Raw genomic sequence first — 22,904 nt, 5'->3', positions numbered from 1 at the left:
TTTGGTTTTTCTTTATTTTTACTTCAAAAGAATTATCAGAGTGATAACAGAGGAGAAATTATTTCTTGAATATTTATTATACATTCTTCCAGTTGGCCCAACTAGTGGACAAATCGACTCTAACCTAGTGTCTAAAGCTCTATAAATAAGTGACGAGGTGAGTTTTAGCCACTTGCTCAAGAAGATTAATTATGTTCTAGGGAATAAAAGGAGGAGGTATGAGGTTCATACCTCATGAACCAAGGGTAAAATAAGTGAAGCTAAATTCTAGCCGAGTTGGATATATTCTCTACCCTACCTAGGTTGTAAAAAGGGTTTTTGGCACACTTTTTGGGAAGGGTTTTCCTTTTAGTTCTTGTTTTAAGGGTGGAAAATTATAATTTGGAGGAGGTCAAGTTTCAGCCTTGTTGGAGAACAAGTTTCAACCATGTTGGAGATCGAGTTTCTATACTCTTGGAGGTCAAGTTTTGGCCCTGTTGGAGGCTAAATTTTAGCCTTGTTGGAGGTTAATTTTCTACCCTATCAAAGGTTGAGTTATATACTTGTTGGAGGCCAATTTTTAATCTTGGTTAGAGGCTAAGTTATAGACCCATTGGAGGTGGAGTCTTGGTTAGAGGCCAAGTTATAGACTAAGTTGTGTATGAGCTGTCAAGAGGGAAAATTTTCTTTGAACAAATTCCAAGCCTATATGTTGTATCTTGAACAACTGTAAGCTGGTGCTTACCGAGGATTGGTGTCCTCATCTTCTTAACAGGTTGGAGCTTGTAATTTTTGTAATTTGGCACTTATAGAGCATTGGTGTCCTCACAAGTGGTTGTAATAAAGTGAAGATTGTTTGAAAAATATTCAAGTGTTTCTTCTTAAAGTTTTGATTTGCACTTTAATCTCTATGTCCATTCATAGTGTTTATAATTAATTAAGTGACAAGCTTTTAATTTTTAAGATTAATTTTTAAAAGTAACGAAACACTGATTCATCCCCCCCCCATAGTATTTTTAACACTGGAAAGGCCCAAATCATAAACACAACTTAAATAATAAACAATGGATGTATTCACCTTAGATTGTCACGTGTTTACAAACATATTCAAGTAGGGTATGTTGATTAATTTTATAGTATTTTGGTAGAATTATCATCTTTCAACAAAGATCTTAAGGTTTATTATAATTTATTCTTTTCTAATGATATATGAAATAAACATGACTACCACTGTGAAGTAGGATTGGGGCTTGCTCAAAATATGAACATAAGATGTAGTGCTCATGTATCATATAAATAAATATCTTACATCCTCTCTTATTGATGTTAAATTTGTATTTATTTATTTATTTTATTTTAATTTTTATTTATTTTTTATTTTATTTTATTTTTATTTTTATTTTATTTTATTTATTTATTTCTTAATTTTTTAATTTTTAATTTTATTTATTTATTTTGTTTATTTATTTATTATTATTTATTTGATTAATTTAATTTTTTATATTTAATTAATTAATTAATTAATTTATATATATATATATATATATATATATATATATATATATATATATATATATATTTGGGGTTAATCGCCTCGCTAATGGGAAAGCTAAGGACATTGAAGGTTACCAAGCGGAAATCTTAAAAATTGGAGGTCCTGTCCTCATCCCCCACATCCACAATCTTCCTCTCGAGTTGAGAGCTGCCGCTATAAGGTTATACGAGAATGTAATTGCCAAGCTAAAGAGCAATGAAGGGTGGTCAAAAGATATTAAGTGTAACATCGGAGTTAAACAAGGTTGCCCCCTCTCCCCTACCCTATTTGGCATTTACATCGATAAGCTCGAAGGCTATTTAGAGGAAGCAGGATGTGATGACACGATCTTAGCTGGGATAGTCGTCATCCTTCTTCTTTATGCTGACGATATTGTTCTTTTGGAAAGGTGCCCATCTGATCTTAGTAAGCAACTCAGGCTTCTTAAGGATTTATGCTCTACCATGGGTATGACTGTTAACATTGACAAAACAAAAGTTATGATTATCAAATCCAAGAAGGACACCTACACTAATTTTATGTATGACAATAATAACTTGGAGGAAGTGTATTCTTTTTTTTTTTTTAACGAAGTCGGTTACTTATATATTATAAAAGCCAGCATTACTGAATTCTATTACATAGGGGAAACGGATCTGAAAGCTGAGGGTCAAAAGCGGGTTCGCAGACCCATATTCCTCATTGCTTCTCTTGGTTAAACAGAAAACAAAAAGAAGACGACTATACTGCCTAACGAAGGAACCGCCTATCCATCTAAATTTACATTGCATATCTTTTAAGGGAGGTGTTGAGTGACTGAATCATCCTGATTCCTTGCGCTTGCCTTGGTTGATGCTTCGGCCTGGTAACTCTGGGTGAGGGAGCGAATGTGTTCAATGGCTGCCTCCATGTGGCTGCATCTTTCTTTAAGAGATTCGATCTCATTCTTCCTTTTGTCTAGCTTTTTTCGCTTAGAATTCCTGTCTGCATGGTAGTCATCCGTCAGCTCCTTGAGTTGCTTTGTTAGGCTGTTTATCATAATCGTATGGGCCTTGCACATGGTGCAGTCCCTGTTATTGAAGATCCTATCCAGAGGGATGCCGGGTTGGGCCTGAGCGGGAGGATTGTTTTGCTGATCAGCCATTCGAGCAAGAAGAGGACCGGTTTTTGGAAGAAGAGAGGACCCGATAAGAGCTGAGAGCAGGGCTGTAGAAGGAGAATAGGCTATGTCACAGAGGTTCTGGATTGGAGAGAAGATGATCAAAGGGCTCAGAGGGCTGAGATAAGAGAACTGAAGAAAATTTCTAGGAGCTCTGCAGAGATTAGAACACAAAGAGTTAGTTGTTATAAAGACCACAGAGCAAGAAACAGAGTTTACCAAGATCAGAGTGGAGGCTTGATCCCGCTGCGAGCTGATGGAGGTCGAACGATGCCTACGTTTAATGAGAACAACGGTGTTATGCCTTGCAGGACTGCGAGCTGTGAGGTTTCTGAGATCTGAGAAGTAATTTATAGAGTGCGGGAGACTCCTCCTGTTATCAATCCAATGCGGGAATCCAGACATGTGAAGAGGGCTGCCCTTTGATATGATTTCTCTGCCGCCCAGAATCGTGTGAGAGAGATGGGCTCGGCCTCCCCTCCAGAGATTGGCTGCGCTAGTCAGAATGAATTTCATTATTAAACGGAGCTTGCTGATATGGACCTTATTTTGTTGACAGAGACGAGATCCTTGGTACCGAATTATGCAGTCGAGATGGTTTGGGAAGTGGAGTGGAGAATTCGAGGGAGGTCTGAAATGATGATCGTCCTGTCTGAGTTGACTATTGTCCTGGACTGAGGCGATGTGAGTGATCTTTTTATGGGATATCCTTTCCATATACTGTGTCATTCTCTCTTATCTGACCTGGCTGCCTACCTGTGGCTTTGTTTGCTTGCTCATCCGCCTCCCTGTTGTTCTCTCTTAGAATATGCTTGAACGAGACTTCTCCTAGAAACCTGATGTTTTCCCTTATCCTAGTTTTGATGTTATTCAGAGCCATTTGCTTGAAGTCTCTCCCTGAAGTCATGGCCGCAATGGTAATTGCAGAATCGCCCAAAATAAGAAGGTTCTGAAGGCCTAATTTCCTGGAGATAGAGGTTCCCAGCAGTAGGCTGTAAGCCTCTGCCTTGTTATTGGTCATGGTGCCTAAACCCCATTCATAAGTTACTATAATTTTCCCTTGAGGGTCTTTAATGATCCCACCCGCTCCAGCTTGACCCGGATTATTCTTGGAAGCTCCATCGAACTGGAGGACAGGTCTCCTTTGGTTCTGAATCCACAGGGTGACTTCTTCTTTTGTCCCTCGAAGCTTCCAATCCAGATTGCCTTTCCAAATGCTTGAATTTTTCGGAGGAGTTGTCCCATAATTAAATTTGCCAATCCACTCTTTTATTTTTGCATCAGTCGAGTCCAAGTCCACCTGAGTTATACCATTAGCCTCGATAGTCTCTGTGATGAGTGCAGTTGCTTTTGCGAGAGTGCTAGCTATGCTTGGTTTCTCATTGTTGAATATGCACTTGTTCCGGGCGTTCCAAATCTGCCAGCAAAGATTTGGAGGAATACTGTTCCAAAACCTTGCGGCTAGGGTCTTGCCTTTTTTATTCTGAGGAAGGAGTTTCCCCCAATTTTTTTGAAGAAGAGTGATTTGATTTGGCAACTCACCTGTGTCTAAAGGGCTGGTGAGGAGCTTCCAACAAGTCTTGGCGAACGGGCACTCTATAAAAAGGTGAATGCTGCTTTCCTCCGCTGCCCTGCGCATGCAACAAATAGAGGGACCTTGGATGCCTTTCTTCTTGAGGTTCTCTGCTGTGAGGATTTTGCCATGGAGCAGGGTCCAGTTGAACAGTTTCACCTTTGGCAGACATTCAATTCTCCATGCAGCTTTGTGTAGGGGCCATGTATTAACTGCTGAGGCATTCTGAAGAGCTTTATAGCCTTCTTTCACCGTGTATCTTCCTCCATTAGGGTCCCAGACAAATTTGTCCTCTGTCTGTTTATTGATGGGAGCTGCACCTGTAAGGGAGGTCTTGAGCTCACCCCAAAGGTTTGTGAGATCCGAGGGGAGGTTAAAGGATCTCCACCCTATCCAAGAGTTATTCTCCCATAGAGAGATATCGAAGAGGGTTTTGAATTTTGCTTCTGTCATCCACCTCTGGAGGGGCCTGAATTTGTGGAGGGATTCCCTTTCATTTGATCCCATTATCCTGTCCTTCCAAATGTTGATATCCTTGCCATTACCCGGTACCCTGGATATATAGGATTTGAATTGAGGGAGCATTTTTTTAATAAGTTTCCACATGGGCGTGCCCTGCCTATCAATGATGGTTTCAGTGAGGATATTGCTATTGACCCCGCTCAGGTATTTCTTCTTAATGACTTCTTTCCACCAGGTTCCTCTCTCATTGAGAATTCGCCAAATTAGTTTGTAGCCCATGGCCATGTTTGCTAGTCTTGGAATTCTGATTCCGAGTCCGCCCTTCTCTAGGGGAAGAGTGACCTTGTCCCACTTTACCAGACTAAACTTTTTTGTGTTTTGCTTTCCTCCTTGCCACAGAAAACTTCTGATTATCAGCTCCATGTGTTTGTGGATGCTAGCCGGGGCAAGTGTGGTTGCAAATTGATATATTGGAAGAGCTGTGAGAATGGCTTTGATTAGTATTGTTCTGCCCGCCAAGTTTAGCCAATACACTCCCCAGCTTTGAAGTTTGCCTCTTAATTTTTCGATCAGCTTGACCCAAATCTCTGATTTTACTGTTTCTTTTGCTAAAGGTAGCCCTAGGTACATGAAATAAGTCCAATTCCTTTGAGCCGGGATTACCATTATTATGGAAATTCTCTGGATTATATGTGTGGGGGCATTCCAAGTGTAAATCATGCATTTGTGGTTGTTTAGCTTGCCTCCAGAGGCTTGTAGAAAAAGGTCTAGAGCTTTTTTGAATCTCCGGGCCATGAGACTTGAGGCCCCTCCTATTAGTAAAGTGTCATCTGCAAAAAAAGAGTGGTTGATCCCCTTGACACCTCTTGCTATTTCAACCCCTGTTATTTCCTTTGTCCTTCGCATATTCTCCAGCTGCAAACTTAGAGTTTCCGCCATGATGATATAGAGGAAGGGGGAAAGAGGGCACCCCTGTCTCAATCCTCTCGAGCTTTTGAAGGCTTTGCTGGGCCTGCCATTTATAAGGGGGGCCGTCCAATTGTCTGATATGCATTCCATAACCTTGTTGATGAAGAGCTCAGATATCCCGAATTCCTTTAGAACTGCCTGAAGGAATGCGTGATTAACCCGGTCAAATGCATTTGCCATATCGAGCTTAATGATCATACCCCTTTCGTTTCTTGACATGCTGCTCTGAATAGCCTCCTGGATGAGGATGACATTATCAGATATTTGCCTCCTAGGAACAAAGCCGCCTTGGTTCTCGGAGATGAGAGAGGGGAGCAGATTTTTAAGCCTGTTTGCTAAGATCTTGGTTATGATCTTGTAGGAGACATTACAAAGGGATATGGGGCGGAATCTATCAAAGGATTGGGGATTTGGGTCTTTGGGAATAAGGGCCAGATGGGAGGATTTCATACCGCTGCCCATTTTGCATTTAGTGAAGAAGTTTTTTGCCACCCTGATGTAGTCCTTCTTTATAATATCCCAGTGAGTCTTATAAAAATCCACTGTGAAGCCATCGGGCCCCGGAGCCTTGTCCGAGGCCATACTATGAATTGACCCTTCGATTTCCTCAACCGTGAGCTCTTTGTCCAGATCAGCGTTCTGGTCTTCTGAGATTTTGTTTTTCAAATTTTTGAAGAAATCCAGATTGTGCATGTGATGCGGGTCAGCAGTTAAGAGGTTTTGGAAATGCTGAGTCGCTGCCTCCCTAATCTCCTCTTGTTCTTTTATCTCTTTACCGTCCACTGTTATTTTTTCGATGTTGTTGCCAGCTCTTCTTAGTTTCAGACTGTTATGGAAAAAGGATGTGTTTCGATCTCCCGATTTAAGCCAAAGGCATCTTGATTTTTGCCTTTGCTCCTCTTCCTCTCTTCTATTATGATTGTACAGCTCCTTGTACATTTCAGTTTCTTTTGCTTGATCTTCATCCGTTTCTTGTCTGGTTTCCTTTTCTAGATTCCACTGTGTTAGTTTTGTTTGGAGTTCAGATTTCTTTTTACTTTCTTCTTTTGCCTTGTCTCTTGCCCAATTTTTAATGGCAATCCGAAGGAGCTTGAGCTTGGTTTCCCATATGAAGTGTGGGGAGCCTAATATTTCAGTTGCCCACTGAGCTTTTATCAGAGGTTTGAAATCCTCGCTTCTGTCCCAGGCTCTGTTGTACTTAAAGGGAAGCGGACCCATATTCTTCCCCTTGTCCATTTTCAGTGCCACTGGTTTATGGTCTGAAATATACCCTTGAATGATGGAGCTTTGAATGCTTGTGAAACTGGCCACTATGGTCTCTTGAACCAGAATACGATCCACCTCTCTTTTATGTTGTTCTTTCCTGTTCTCTTATTTGACCGTGTGAAACGCCCGTTTTGAGGCTGTATGTCCACCAGATTATATGCTTGTATGATTTCTTCAAGAGCATCTCTTGAGGGGTCTGCAAAGAAGTTCCCTCCTATCTTTTCTTCTGCATTTCTGATTAGGTTCAGATCACCTCCCAAGCAGATGTTTCTTCTTTGGGCGTCCATTAGATCAGATGAGATTGACTCCCAACACGTGGCTTTTTCTCTGAAGTGAGGGGGGGCGTACACATTGTAAATGGTGTATTCTTCTGTTGATGCTATGTTTTGCATGTCTGTTCTGATCCACCATCTGCTTTGCCTATAATCTTTGAGCTTCCATTTGTTCTTATCCCAGATCGTCCCTATGCCTCCTGAGGCTCCTGCTGCACTTACTGCGGTTCCTTCATAAATTCTACTTTTTTTATACTATTATGAAATTCCTGCTCGGTGATTTTGGTCTCCTGGAGAAGGAGGATGTCCGGATGTTCTGATTTAAGTAGATCTCGGACTGCATTTACTTTAAGGGAGGAGCCCATCCCCCTACAATTCCAAGAGACCAGATTCATCATTTATGTTTTGTGTGGGCCCCGCCTTTCTCTTTCATTCTCTCCCCGCTTCCTTTAGACTTGTCTAGGAATGTATCCATTGGCTGTTGGGTCCCTGTGGCCATCTCTTTAGCAGCTGTCTCATCCCTTATTTCTTTGTTGGATTTCCTTCCAACTTTTCTTGGGGGATCGATGGAAGAGCTAGTTTCCTTTGACTTATTCCTTGTTAGGATTCTTTCTGCCGTTGGAGGAGGAGAGGTTGGGTGAGGAGATTCAGGAGTAACAATGGGGGCTCTTGGTGAAGGAGGGGGGGAAGGGGGTTCTTCTGTAGACAGAGGCTCAAAAGGGTTGGAGGATGAGAGGAAAGGAGGGCCAGATCCGGAGGGATGAGAAGGGGAGGAAGGATTTTCGGGAGGGGATTTAGAGAGACTTGTTAGAGGAGGGTTTGATTTCTTTTTCTTGACTTTTTCCCATGCTTCTTCCGGAGCTTCAGTATTAGTTTCAGATACATTTAACTTAGATTTATTACATCTGTTTGCAAAATGCCCATATTCATGACATACCTTGCACTTGAAAGGTAGTTGCTCGTAGTCCACTTGCTGTATGTGCGTCCACTGGTCGACTTTGAGTTTGATTGCTTCTGGCAGACCCTTTCCCAGATCAACTTCCACACAGATCCTTGCGCATGCATGCATATTCTCCTTTGGTTCCGATCTGTCGATATATTTTCCCACTGCGTTTCCGATGGCTTTCACTGATTCGTCTCCCCAGCAATGGAGCGGCAGGTGCGGGAGACGGACCCAGACGGGAACAACATTGGGAACATCCATCTCTGGGTCGAAATCAGGGGTCCATCTGTTCAAATAGAGGCCTCTAGTGTCCATAAAGTAAGGGCCATTTCTGAAGATGAGGTTTCGATCCTCCGTTGTTTCGAAGAGGAAAGTGAAAAACCCTCTTCCACAGAACCTTATCGCTATCTTTCCTTGGACCATCGAGTTCCAGTTCCTTTCTACCCATCGTTGGACCGTGCGAGGAGAGGGCCATAGTCCTGTAAACTGGCCAACCAGGCCCCGGTCAGCTAAGGCTACTGTAGCTCTCCTCGGGAGGGCGGGAGGGAGCGAGACTTCCGGTATTTCATCTAGCTTTTTGATGAATCTTGTTGCTGTAGGTCTGATTTTTTCTGAAGAGTTCTCTGGAATAAGTGAGGCAAAGGACTTTTCGAGATCCTCGTGTTCCTTATGAGGTGGATCCATTGCAGTCATGGCTTCTGCACCTTTGTCTCTCCAACAGAGGCACCCAGAGGGGGGGAGGAGCCTAGCAGCAGCGCTGCCAGGCGCAGACGCTCAGAGGAGAAGGGATCAGCAGGCAGGCGAGGCAGAGGCCCCGAAAAAAGGGATGGGGGGGGCAGAGGCCCCGAGCTGAGAGAGGGCAGGAGGCCCTGGGCGAGGGACAGGCGCCGCCGAGCAGCAGCGCTGCCAGGCACAGGCCCGCGGGGGAAGATTAGGAGGGAGCCATGAACGGGACTCCGGGGCTCAAACGCGGTTTTTCCATCAACCGGAGGAAGTGTATTCTTACAAGTACCTAGGAATTGATATTCATCACAAGCTCAACTGGAACCATAGCATTGAGAAAAGGATTAATGGGGGGTGGAAAGCTTACTATGGTCTTGAAAATAATTGTAAAATTGCAAACCTTGTAATGTGGGATAAAAAGAAGTTCCTCTTTGAAACTTTAGTCACTCCTGTTATCTTATATGGCTGTGAGGTTTGGGGTTGCAGCATCTCCAGAGAATCATGGAGAAAGATTGAGCAAATCCAGAAGCGTTTTATAACTTATAACCTGAAAATTAAAAGTAATACACCCTATCCTATTCTCCTTATAGAAGCAGGTCTTTCCCCTATTGAGAGCCTAGCTATGCTTAGGTTTCTATTGTACAAGCACAAAATCAATAACATAAACGATCATAGACTTCCTAAGCTAGCTTTAAATTCTAGCCAAAACCACCTAAGGCTCAATCGAGGGTGGCATAAAGACACAAGGGCCTGGTTAAACTATTGGGAGATCAACGAAAATGATGCATTGCAAAACATAAATAACATTAAAGATATTGTTACTTCTAAGTTCAAAGAAAAAATGTGGTGTGAGAAAGACTTAGCGGCTAAAAGAAAATTAAGTTATTATAAGAAGGTCATCAACCCCACCCTAGAAGATCAAAAGTATCTCTCTATTTTAACTAGCTCAAAGAAGAAAATTAATATAACAAAGATTAGAACGAATTCTCATGAGCTCCATAGTGAAACAGGTCGTTGGGTAGTTCCTAAAACGCCATGGACGGAAAGGATCTGCCATATATGTAAGAATAGGAACATCGAGGATGAAAACCACTTCCTCTTAGAGTGCCCCGCGTATAACCACATTAGATCTCAGTTTCACAATCTTTGTTACAATACTGACCTTCCTAGCCTTTTACAATGTCAAAATTATAGTGAGCTCGGGAGGCTTCTCTCCAAGCTTTTTGAGCATAGGAATAAAATCTTAAATCAAAATAGATAATTTGTTTCTTTAGGTCCGATAGACCATTATTTGGTCTCAGCGGACGTTAACCATCATCATCATCATCATCATCATTTTTTAATTTTATTTATTTATTTTTTAAATTTTAAATTTTAACTTTAAATTTAATTTAATTTAATTTTAATTTTTATTTTTAATTTATTTTATTTTTAAATTTTTAAATTTATTCTTTTAATTTAATTTAATTTAATTTTTATTTTTATTTTTAATTTATTTTATTTTAAAATTTTTAAATTTATTTATTTATTCTTTTATTTTATTTTAATTTAATTTAATTAATTAATTAATTTAATTTTATTATTATTTAAGTATGGGGGTTTTTATTATTATTATTATTATTTATTTATTTATTTTATTTATTATTATTTTATTTTATTTATTTATTTATTATTATTATTTTTATTTTTATTTTATTTTATTTTATTATTATTAAATTTTTTATTTTTTTGTTATTATTATTATTATTACTATTTTTTTTGTGTTATTTTTGTTTTTTTTTTTGTTTTTCAGTTTTGTGATTAATTTTAAAGTGTTTTATTGTCATTTTTAACACTTTGAAATCCCTTTGAAGAAAAGATGATTCAATGGTTATGATTTTTCTCTCTCTCTCTCTCTCTCTCTCTCTCTCTCTCTCTCTCTCTATATATATATATATATATATATATCATCATCATCATCAACAAAAGGTTATATTTGAAATTACAAAATATAATAATTAGTACTTTTTTTATGAAATTTCAATTAGAAGGACTATATATATATAGATATATATTTTGAATTATGTCCTTAGTTTATTCTTTTTAATTGAAGTAAACTATTTTTCAACTTTGTTGGTATTCAAAGTCTATACAAGCAACAAAGAGATAATGACAGAAACACATAATAACCCAAGATTTCACATGATAAAGCCTTGACAATTTGTCAAGGAAACATCCACAGGCAAGACAAGGATTTTATTATCAAGATAATATTATTACAATCAAACTTATATCCTTTTCAATCTCACAAGTTTCATAAAATTAAGTAGACTTCATTACATTGGTTATGATAACCATCATTTGGTTTCATAAACCAACACCGTTAGAGTAGCCATAACAAAATTTACTTAGGTAAATTCATTTTTTTTCATTTTATTTAAATTAAGTTGTTGTCATACTATAAAAATATTCACCTTGACAACAACTCCTTATATGTTGGACTTTTCAAAGTCCTTCCATCACATCTTTTGTAAGAAAAGAGAAGCCAAACACTACCACAACTTCTCTAACAACATTGGTTTTGTAAAGATGTCTTCACAATTTTCTTGAGTGTGGACCTTTTTAAGATATACTCCAACTCCATCAATGAAATTTCTTATAAAATGGTTCTTTATATCAATACTCTTAGCCTTATTATGATAAAATTGATTTGTAGCCAAATGTATAGCAATTTGGCTATCATAGAATTTAAGTTGCTTTGCATTCTTCCAAATTGACCTAGAAGACCCTTCAACCAAATTACCTCATTGAAAGCATGTGAGATGGTAATATAGTCTACCTCTATGGTGTATAATGAAAAAATTTCAAGTGACTTTGGCATCCAACTAATAGCTTCCCCCTACAAGAGTAAATACATAACTTGAAGTAGACCTCCTTTTGTCCAAATCACCAACAAAATCTGAATCAACATAGCCACAAACATAAGCATTACAACCATTACATGTGATGCAATAATCAATGGTGCCTTTAGGATATCGAAGCACCCATTTCACTACATTCTAATGTTCATTTCCTATATTTCCATGTACTTGCTAACAACACCCATTGCATGTGAAATATCCGGTATTTTACTTACCATCACATACATCATACTTCATTTTTCATTAGCATAGGGTACATGAAACACATAATCCTTTCCTTCCTTACTACTAGGTCATAAACCTAAAGAAATATTGAAATGGGAAGCCAAAGGGATATTGATAGGTTTCATATTATTCATCCAAAATTTCACAAGTACTTTCTCAACATACTCTTGTTTGTGGAAACATGAACTTACCATTTTCTCTGTCTCTTTGTATTTTAATGGCCAAGATTTTTTTCATTTCTCCTAGATCCTTCATATCAAAGGTCCTAGCCATTTGAGCCTTTAACCTGTTGATCTTATCCATGATTTTGCTTGCAAAAATAATATTTTCGACATATGGTACGAAGATAATGAATATGTCATTCAAACTTTTCAGTACACACAATGGTCATAATTATATTATAGTTATGGCTCATCATGAAGGAATCAAATTTCTTATACCATTTCTTAGGTGACTTCTTCAAGCCATACAATTATACCTTGAGCTTGCAAACTAATATTTTTTTGTGGTGTTGCACAAAACCTCCTAGTTGTTCCATGTATATCTCCTCATCCAAATGTCCATGTAGAAATTTTGTTTTCACATCTAATTTCTCTAACTCCAAATCATGAAAACCAACTAATGATCGCATAATATGAATATATAAAAGCTTAAAAATTGGTGAAATTTATATCTTTCATTGAAGAGTAACCTATTATGACAAGTATGGATTTATACCTTTCAACATTACCATCAATTCATTTATGTTGGAAATACTGAGAGGGGGTGGGGGGTGAATTAGTATTTCTTTTTAATTGTTCTTTTTATCACCAAAACATTTATATATGGAACACAGAAATAGATAGCTGGAATAAATGCTTTTATTAACACAAACAGTGCAATGAAATAGATACAATATATAAATGGTTGCAATCAGTTTCCAAGCACCAACTTGGAATTTTGTGAGGCTCCAACCTCCAGAGCACCAACTCTATTTTTCCAAGGCAACAATCCTGGACTTAGGAGCACCAACTCCCAAGGATTCCAATCCTTTTAGTTTTGAGGCTCCAACCCTTTATGATCAATTGTTATAAACTGTTTTGCTGTAGTTCTCTGTTCCCAACCCTGATGTGCTTATGCTTCACTCCTGTTCTCCTGCTTCTCCTGCCTTTGCCTGAACTTGGGCTTTCCCTTGATCTGCTTATTCACACACCCTAGCCATTCCTTGTTTTTCCTGTTTTATGTATTCCTGATGCCTTTGACTGTTCGTTTCCGCTTTCCACTGGCTCTTCGGCTTCCTCAATGCTTTCTTCAACTTCCTCTGCGTTGGCTTGCTCTTCGGCTTCCCGGCTCTTCATGTCGCTTTGGCTTCCTCTGTGTTGGCTTGTCCTTCAGCTTCTCGACTTTCGGCTTCCTCTGTCTCTTCGAGTTCACCAACACTCCAGGGACACGTAAATTCATAAGAGAGGACCAAAATACACAGAGCAAAACATGTTGCATATTAAAACTGTAACAATGCTCCTTTTTCAATAATAATAGCATACACAGGACTTTATTGTTTACGGAGAGATTTCATTGGAGAGATAGTACCAACAAGGAGGCCCCACATGCCACGTCACCATCACAATCACAATCGGCATCGTTCAGGCCTACTGAACTATCGGAACCGTTATTTATGCATTTTGGCCTTCAAAAACCCTGGGCAATACATTTTTGAAATACACAGGAATATACGAGAAAACCCGACCAAAACGCTAAAGGGCAGACTTCAAAAACATTATACCTGCATCTATAACTGCATTGGGTCCATTCCTCCATAACTTTATCGCAATCGGCAATTGCAGCTTCCAGAGGTCCTTTATATGTCGAGCCCATGACATTGCTGATGTGTAGGTTTTAACCCCGTACAAAAATTACTTGCATGCGAATTCTAAAACATAAAAAAATAAACAATGCGAGAGCATAACACATAAAACACATATACACAGAGATTTTCCCACTGGATCCCAAAACCAGGACTACTAGCTTGATTTTTCATTATGTTCCTTTCAATGTTACAATACATATTGATACATGCAGAAGCATCCAATACCATGGATCGAAAATCATAGGTAGGTTCACCCAACCATCCAATTTTTTTTTTTTCCCAGGGTGCTACCCCGGACCTTGTAGAGGGGGGCTACTCGCCCCCCTCAAACCCCCTGGACAGGGGGGGGCTGTCGCCCCCGTTGTGACCCCCCCCGCTGTGCAATCGGTGCAACAAAGGGGGGGCTCCGCCCCCCCTCTAACCCCCCGATTCACTACGTAGGTTAGTCATGGAAAGAATATAACACAACCCAACATTCTCCCACTTGTTGTTTTCTTTCCATAGGGGGCCACAGGAGAGCTTAGTCATTTTTCCAGCCCTGAAATGCCTGTTGTTTCTTTACACTAGTAGAACTTCTCAGAGCTCACAGATTTTGTCAATGCATTTGCAGTATTCTTCGAAGTGTCCACCTTTCCCAGCAACACCTTTTTGTCTTCTATCATATCCCTCACAAAGTGATACTGAACATCAATGTGCTTTGTCTTTGAATGATAAGCAGCATTCTTTGCCAAGAAAATTGCACTTTGGCTATCACAGTCTATCCTTATAGCTCCCTATACTAACCCCATACTTGAACACAATCTCTGCAACCAAACTGCTTCCTTGCTTGCATGAGTGGCTACCATGTATTCTGCCTCTGTAGTTGATAGTGCCACTACAAATTGTTTCTTATTCATCCAACTAACTGCACCTCCAAATAGGTTAAGCACATACCCACTTGTAGATCTTCTCTGATCCAAATCTCCAGCCCAGTCTGCATCAACAAAGCCATGGATATCCAAAACTCTGCCCAATCCTGGTCTTCCTTGGTAGCACAAACCATAATCTCTAGTGCCACGCAATAATTGAAAACCCACTTCACTGTTGTCCAATGCTCCTTCCCTGGTTTTGACATAAACCTGCTCAATACTCCCACTGCATGTGCAATGTCTGGTCTAGTACAGACCATTGCATACATCATGCTACCGACTACACTTGCATATGGAACACGGGACATATCCTCTTCCTCTTCTTGTGTCTTGGGACACTGTTTAGACGATAACTTTACACATACATGAATAGGAACCTTCATTGGTTTACTATCCTGTATATTAAACCTCTGCAATATTGTCTTGACACACTTCCTTTGGTTTAACCAGAGCTTCCTCTTTGCCCGATCTCTTTTAATTTCCATGCCCAAAATAAAGTTTGCAGCACCAGGATCCTTCATGCCGAATTTGGAGGACAGTTGGGTCTTCAAATCCTGGATAATTTCTTTGTCATTTCCAACCAGAAACATATCATCCATATACAAGACCAGATAAATAACACGGTCACCAGTTAATTTAAAATACACACAGTGATCTGCTTTGCTTTTGGTGAAGCCAAGTCCCCATATAAATGTATCAAATTTCTGATACCACATCCTTGGTGACTGTTTTAACCCATACAAAGACTTCTTTAACTTGCATACCAGTGCTTTCTTACCCTTCACCGCAAATCCTTCAGGTTGCTTCATGTAGATCTCCTCTTCCAAATCCCCGTGAAGAAATGATGTCTTCACATCCATCTGTTCTACCTCAAAATCAAAAGCAGCTAAAAGTAATCTAATAGAAGTTACCTTGGCAACAGGAGAAAAAATATCACCAAAATCAATTCCTGGCACCTGGGAATAACCTTTTGCTACCAACCGAGCTTTGTATTTCTTCACCTTTCCTTCTGCATTTGTCTTCTTCTTGAACACCCATTTGCTGCCAATGGGCTTCCTTCTAGCCGGCAACTCCACCAAATCCCAAGCCTCATTTTTGTGCAAAGATGCCATTTCATCAACCATGGCCTCTTTCCAGAGTTTTCCATCCTCTAAATCTACTGCTTCCTTCACAGTTCTGGGATCATCATCAATAATAGACAAAGAAAGATTTGAACAGAAAGCAGATGGACTATACCTTTTTAGCTGCCTTCTTTCTCGAACTGATCTTCTCACACCTGGAGTTTGTGGCTCTTCATATTCTGATTCCTCCTCTGCTGTAGAGTATGATTCTTTCTCCTTTAGCTCAAACTCTATCTTCTCAGGTTCCTTTGGTTGGACTTCATGTTTAATAACATCTCTCTGTCACACGGAATTGGTCAAGGGTGCGGACACGACTGACCTTCCTAGAAGTCTAAGACGTTCTAATGACAAACAAGACAAAATGGAGTGATCTTTCTCTAAATACACCTTTTACAACATGAAAACTACAAGTGTTTAGGCTTACCTTATTCCAAAACGCTGTTGTTGAAGTCCGTTCTTGACGATCCGGATGAGCTCCTCCTTCAAGTCAATTCCTGCAACCACAAACAATCAAACAATTACCAAGCACTTGCATTTCATATAATAAAACATATATTCAACATGCAGACCAAGGAACACATGAAATAACTCATTAACACAAGCTATTGAGAAAAATAAACCAGTTTGTATTAATAACGAAACAAAGAAACTCTTACAACCTGGCCTTGGTGTCGTGCAAGTTCCTCCCAGGGTCCATCAAGGGTTTTCCTCTACTTTGACAAAGCTCACCCTCTTCCAAGTAGAATCAAGTAAAGACAATCTCTCCTTACAAAGGCTCTAATGGAAGACCTAAATCCTGCAGCATTTACCCAAAGAAAATGTATAGCTCCAACCTCCTCTCCTTCTGGCTCAATGCCTTTATTTATAGTGCAATAAAGAGGTTATTCAGATCCACTATCAATGGGATCATCCCCCTCTTTGGGTGGGATAGCTCCCTTATTGATGGGATAAGTTCCCCCTTAATAGAGATACATGAACCAACTGGAGGCGCATCCATTTCATCAAACCGACCTCTAGAATGTTCTAGAAGTAACCACAAGTAACTTTTTCAAGATAAAACTCGCGCATTTTGCCTTTTACAGAGGGACGCACCTGTCCCTTAACATACAGAGCGTCCATGGACGCAGATTTTGTGAACATGGTCAGCGTCCCCGCAGGTAAGGCTAGAGAGAACCTGCGACCCCAGAGATAAACATAGTTTTTACAAGACTTTCTCTCTTCTTTGAGTTTGAGATGGATAACAGAGGCATGAGACTTGCCTAAGAGGGTAGCATGACTGTTGATTTGAGCCATACTAACTGTAAGTAGTCAAGGTGACATTTTTTAGTGTAACAGATTGCCCCCTAAAGTGCGAAGCCTGGAATAGAGTAGGGTTTTGTAATTCTAGGAAGGGTGAAGCGCTTTATCATTTCAAGGATTGTCTTGTGGATGGCCTGGTTGGAACCTGCAATTTTCAACACAAAATACATGGATAAGATTATATCATCACTGAGGTAGGCATTCCCATACTCAGATTCAAAACTTTAACTAATGGACTAACTATTCTGATACAGGAATGATCTTGCAGTACATCATTTTTATAGACTTTTGTAGACACAGTATGGACACAGCCATCTGTTTATGATTAGCCTACATAGATAATGAATACAAAACTCCTCGCAGCCTGGATGGTAGAAACTAGATCCAGGGTCTTCACTTCTACTTCCCGAATTGGTACGATTCTAGCCATGTGATTAAATGATTCGATGTCGAACATGTTAGAAACCACTTGATTACCAGTCGATGATGTAAACTGTTAACAAGCGTGAGAGAAACCACCAGTAATGTCAATGGTTCTCAAAGTACCAAGCACAACCCGTGAAATGTGAATAGATGTTTTGATGTCGAACACTTCACGGAATCCTTTGATCGAAAGTCAATGATGTAAACTGACGTCAAAGGCGAGAAACCTGCCATTGATGCATGCAGACTTCAAGGTACTGTCGATTCCTAAGTCATCTTTCTAGATAATGTGTCGATGTCGATAGAAAGCGACCCGTTGCAGGCAAGCCCGCAACACGAAATCATTGTTCAAGTTGAAGAAATGTTGCTGTAAGGACTGACTCAGGGATGGTCAAATGGATGACAAGTATTTTGCAGATGAAAGTTTTGCTTGCAGACCTCTTGAACACATAACGACACGACAGATGGCTTGGTGACGAATAACTCAAAGTTAATCCCTGGAACCCGGTTAAAGACTTTGAAAGTGGTTCGGTGAACTGTGAGGTAAAAGATTTCCCAACCCAGGTGAATGAAAAGTGTCGTGTTCAAGAGTGGTAATAAAGTTTCTTTTGAGACAAAAGGTGACAAACAGGTTCATTCTTCTCTCTTTTCCCCTACCATTTCTGGCAAGTACCTCTTTATTTTTAACAAGCTTGAGGAGGATAACATATGCTTGATTATAAGCTCATCCTTCGGACGAGTCCAACCTAGTTTAAATTCGAACCCTAGGAAGGAGTGGTTCGTTCCTGTTTGTAATTGAACAGGTCCTCTACTGTAAAAGTTTAACGAGCCCAGTATAGGAGAAACTCGGCGTTTTTCATTTTTAGAGAGTCTGAAAAAACAAAAGGAGACTCCACGTTGAACTTTTTCGTATATTTGTGTCCCTCAAGCCCGAAAAAGTATAAAATAATACCTGGGGGAACCGCTTGATCTTGCGACCAAGGAGTACTTTCATAATAGTGTTGTTGACCTGAAAAGTAAAAAGCGATCAAGGACACGTCGTTTTATTTCCTTATCGAGTTTGAAACGACAAAAACCCGGCAATCTTTTCCTGATTTTGCGGTCAGAAAAGAGCTATAAGGGGACCGTCTTTTAGTTCCGTTTTAACGAGTGTAAAAGAAACGCTCGGCAATCTTTTCATGTTTTAAGAGTCAAAAAAGGGCTTAAAAGATGACTCTAAGGTTTCACTTTTTCGTAAGTTTTAACGAGTTCGAAAAAATGATAAAAATGTACTCATGGGGCCGACTTTCAATTTAATTTACGAGCAGGAAAAGACGGAAAGAACTCGGCATTTTCATTTGTTTTACGAGAATGAAAGATAGAAAAATAATCTCGGGATTTTCATGAGTTTAACGAGTCTTGAAAATAACTGAAATTGACTCGAGATAGGTTTCATTTTTACAAAAGCTTGAAACAGATAAAAACTATGCTTCAAATTAGTTTCATTTTTACACAAGCTTGAAACAGAGATAAAACTGTGCTTGATGCCCCCTAAGCATAACTGTTAGAGCGCATGCCCCCCCCAGCTTCATTTCATTCAACTAAAGTGGATGAAAATGAAGGTTCAAGTACGAGATCATTTGAGAGACTGGACCTAAAACAAAAACTGAAATAACTAACCTAAATACACAACTTAACATCTATGAGATCTAGTCAATCTCTCGACTCAAGTAGAGGAGGATTTGTTTCATTTTTTAAACGAGCTTGACACAGGAAAAGAACTATGCTCGGATTCGGTTTCATGTTTACACAAGCTTGAAACGAAAAACTATGCTTGTTATAAGTTCGCATGCCCCCAGCATAACGACGCAAATCAAGGTACATGCCCCCCAAGCTTCATTGCATTCAATGAGGTGGATGGAATGAAGCTTTACTTTCAAGATCTTGGAAAGACTTGTGGGAGTTGTTTCATTTTTTAGTGAGCTTGACACAAGACAAGGAACTATGCTCATAACTACTTTCTACAATCTACTTAACAAAAACTATGCTCTAAAAACCTTGATTCATTTTTTAATGAGCTTGACACAAGACAAGGAACTATGCTCTAAAAACCTTGATTCATTTTTTAATGAGCTTGACACAAGACAAGGAACTATGCTCATGACTAATCTACCTACTTAACCTACCCTTGTTTCATTTTTTAACGAGCTTGACACAAGACAAGGAACTATGCTCAAAAAGTTCGCATGCCCCTAGCATAATGATGCAAAGCGAGGTACATGCCCCCCAGGCTTCATTGCATTCAACCGGCTGGATGAAATGAAGGTTTACTTTCAATATTTAACTTGAAAAGGGAGTTGTTTCATTTTTATGGAAGTTGACACAAGAAAAGAACTATCCTCATACCTGATTCATTTTTTAATGAGGTTGACTCAGTAACAGGAACTGTCCTCAAAATCCTACTTTCTACAATCTACCTACATATCCTAAAATCTACCTGATTCATTTTTTAATGAGGTTGACTCAGTAACAAGAACTATCCTCTTACCTGATTCATTTTTTATCGAGGTTGACTCAGTAACAGGAACTATCCTCGGACACACTGATTCATTTTTTAATGAGGTTGACACAGTAAAAGGAACTTTCCTCACACACACTGATTCATTTTTTAATGAGGTTGACACAGTAAAAGGAACTTTCCTCACACACACTGATTCATTTTTTAATGAGGTTGACACAGTAAAAGGAACTTTCCTCACAATCCTACTTTCTAACTATATGACCTAAAAAACTAGCTGATTCATTTTTTAATGAGGTTGACTCAGTAAAAGAACTGTCCTCATGCTAGCCTATTTCATTTTTTAACGAGGTTGATACAGGAAAAAACTATCCTCGTAACATTGATCATGGCTTCCAACTGGAGGAAAGACATGTCAATGGACGCACCTTGATCATGGCTTCCAAGAGGTCTTCATCCGAAGGAAGAATACTTCTTGGGAAGGAACACATGTCAAGGGACTCAAAAGGGATAAGAACATCGTGTTCAAGTAATCCCATAGAGTTTTCCATGTCAATTACCGGAGCTAAATCAAAGGAAGATGAGCAAACAGTGAGAGGCTCACTTACATCGGTAACTGAAATCATGGGACCGGTTGCCACATAATTAACCCGTGGCAGGGTAGATACCACTTTAGAATCAGGAACATTTAGGGGTGTCATATTATCGGTAGTTGAAAAAAGACTAGGGAACGAAAGCTGGTCTACAGTCACAATACTGCCATTGTGAGGGAAAGACATCACGCGAAAGAGTGTCGATACGACAACTTTCATTGCATAAACATAGTCTCGCCCAAGGAGTAAATTGAAATCCAAGGGACCTCGAACTACCATAAGATCAACACAAACAGTTTTACCTTCCAAGGTAATAGAAAACTTAGGAAGGATCCCTAAAGGTTCACTAATTGTTCTGTTAAAAGCTTTCAGATTCTGCGTAATAGGCGCAAGCTGAGGGGAACCCAAAGCTTTCCAAACAGCTGAGGATAAAATACTGACAGAAGCACCTTCATCTACCTGAGTACGATGTATGTCCCTACTACCAGCCTTAACAATGATTTGGAAAGGGATGGAGGAAGGAAGACGAGGTTCTGTCAGTCTATTCCAATCAAAGGAAAAGACCTCAGTACTTGGAGGGGGTTCTGTAGAAACAGGTGAAATGCCCCCCGGCATAGAAGAATCCGATGTAACAAGAAGAACATCAGCGGTATGAAATTTACTCTCGAAAAGGAGAGTGTGATCGACCGAATGTGAAATTGAATCGACCACTTGATCAACTAATGGATCATCAACCTGAGTGACATGAGTTTCACTCTCCAATGGGAGAGTGTGATCGACTGTACTTGAATTTAGATCAATCACTCCGTCAGTTGACGGCAGGTTGGGAGAAAGTTTACGGTAACCAGTTGGAAATTCTTGCTGTGGAACAGTAAGGTTTTCCAACAATGTTGAGGCTTCATCCATGTGAGGGCAAATGTGAGTTTGATGACTCCCTTTGCATAACTTACAAGGAAACCTAACTTTACCCTTTTTCCCAGGAACCTGACTATCACTGGTTGATGGATCAATGGAAAGTTGATGAGATTTTTCTGACCATACTTCCAAGACCTTTGGAATACCAGGACAATTGACAAGGAAGTGGTCACCCTTACAAAGCCTGCAAGGGTATTTGGGTTTACGATGCATGTCGGAATTTTCCTCGACACAACTAACACTTACAGCCATGGTTGGTTGGTTGACTTCTTTCTTATCTTGCTTCTTCTTCTTCTTCTTCTTCTTCCCTTTCTTCTTCTTCTTAGCCTCCTGGTTACTAACATCAAGGCTTTTACCAGGCGAAGAGGAAGAAATGGAGGAAGAAAGATTAGGCGAAGAAGGTAAAGGGTCAACAGAAGGTTGGTGATGTTGAGATGGTGAACTCTGTTGAGGTGAAGCATCCGGTTGAGATGGAACAATTGGAGTATTTTGGGCCAACGAAGTTGAAAATAACCATATCGGTAAACCTATTGTAAATCCAGGTAATGACAAAGTAGCCATATAAGGAGGACCAACATTTCCAAAGTAAGGAAAAGTACTAGGATTCTCATTAGGAGGGGTTCCTAGGTTGATAAATTCCGGAACATTTGCCATTATATTCAACTTCAGTGAATTTTATTAACAATTTAAAACTAAAATTAACAATTCACAATTCACACTTAACAACTAAAATTCACAATTCACACCTATGGTCTCTAAAAGTAAAAACAAACAAATTAACACGCGCTATCAAATCCAGGAGTCAAACCACACACAAACAGTAAGCTCTCCGGACCGAAAACACTAGTTGGTGATGAAGCCCAACCTCGCAGAATTCAGTACAGAAATGGCGGGTGGAACAGTTACCCCGGCAACCTGCTTAATGAATAGACCGGCACAAGTTCCTCCACTTTAACCGTCTCGAAGTGAAGTGAACCCCCCGGAAAATCCAAGTGAGTATAACCGACGTCTGCTCCAGGTACAGTGGGACCTTCCCTCCACCGTCACCTCGGTAGAACCCTAAAGATTATGGTCACTAAGGTCACCAACAGTAACAAATACACCTGGGGGAACAGTCTAAACTCCGACAGCACGCAAGGGCAGAGTAGCAAGCTCAATCCCCTTACCGGTTCCTTGACAACAATCCAAGGTTTACCGATAAGTGACCCCTGGCTCCTCGACAATGGTTAATCCGAGGTTTACCGTTTGTAATACGTACTGTCTGGCGTCGTTCCCAACGAGGGGGGAATGATCCCCT

General features: G+C 39.8%; 1 protein-coding gene across 1 annotated transcript; it reads right to left on the bottom strand.

The window, feature by feature from the left end:
- Positions 1-3,369: 3,369 nt before the first annotated feature.
- Positions 3,370-6,912, bottom strand: LOC149197871 (uncharacterized). The gene has a single exon (XM_089408840.1). The coding sequence runs from the start codon at positions 6,910-6,912 to the stop codon at positions 3,370-3,372; it is 3,543 nt and encodes a 1,180-aa protein (XP_089264966.1).
- Positions 6,913-22,904: the final 15,992 nt, after the last annotated feature.

The sequence above is a fragment of the Pinus tabuliformis genome, chromosome 2_2, assembly GCF_031772625.1.
Source record: "Pinus tabuliformis cultivar Carrire ecotype Pingquan chromosome 2_2, CPIR1, whole genome shotgun sequence".
Classification (NCBI taxonomy): domain Eukaryota; kingdom Viridiplantae; phylum Streptophyta; class Pinopsida; order Pinales; family Pinaceae; genus Pinus; species Pinus tabuliformis.
Note: the sequence above shows the minus strand (reverse complement) of the source record. Positions and strands in the feature narration are given on the sequence as shown.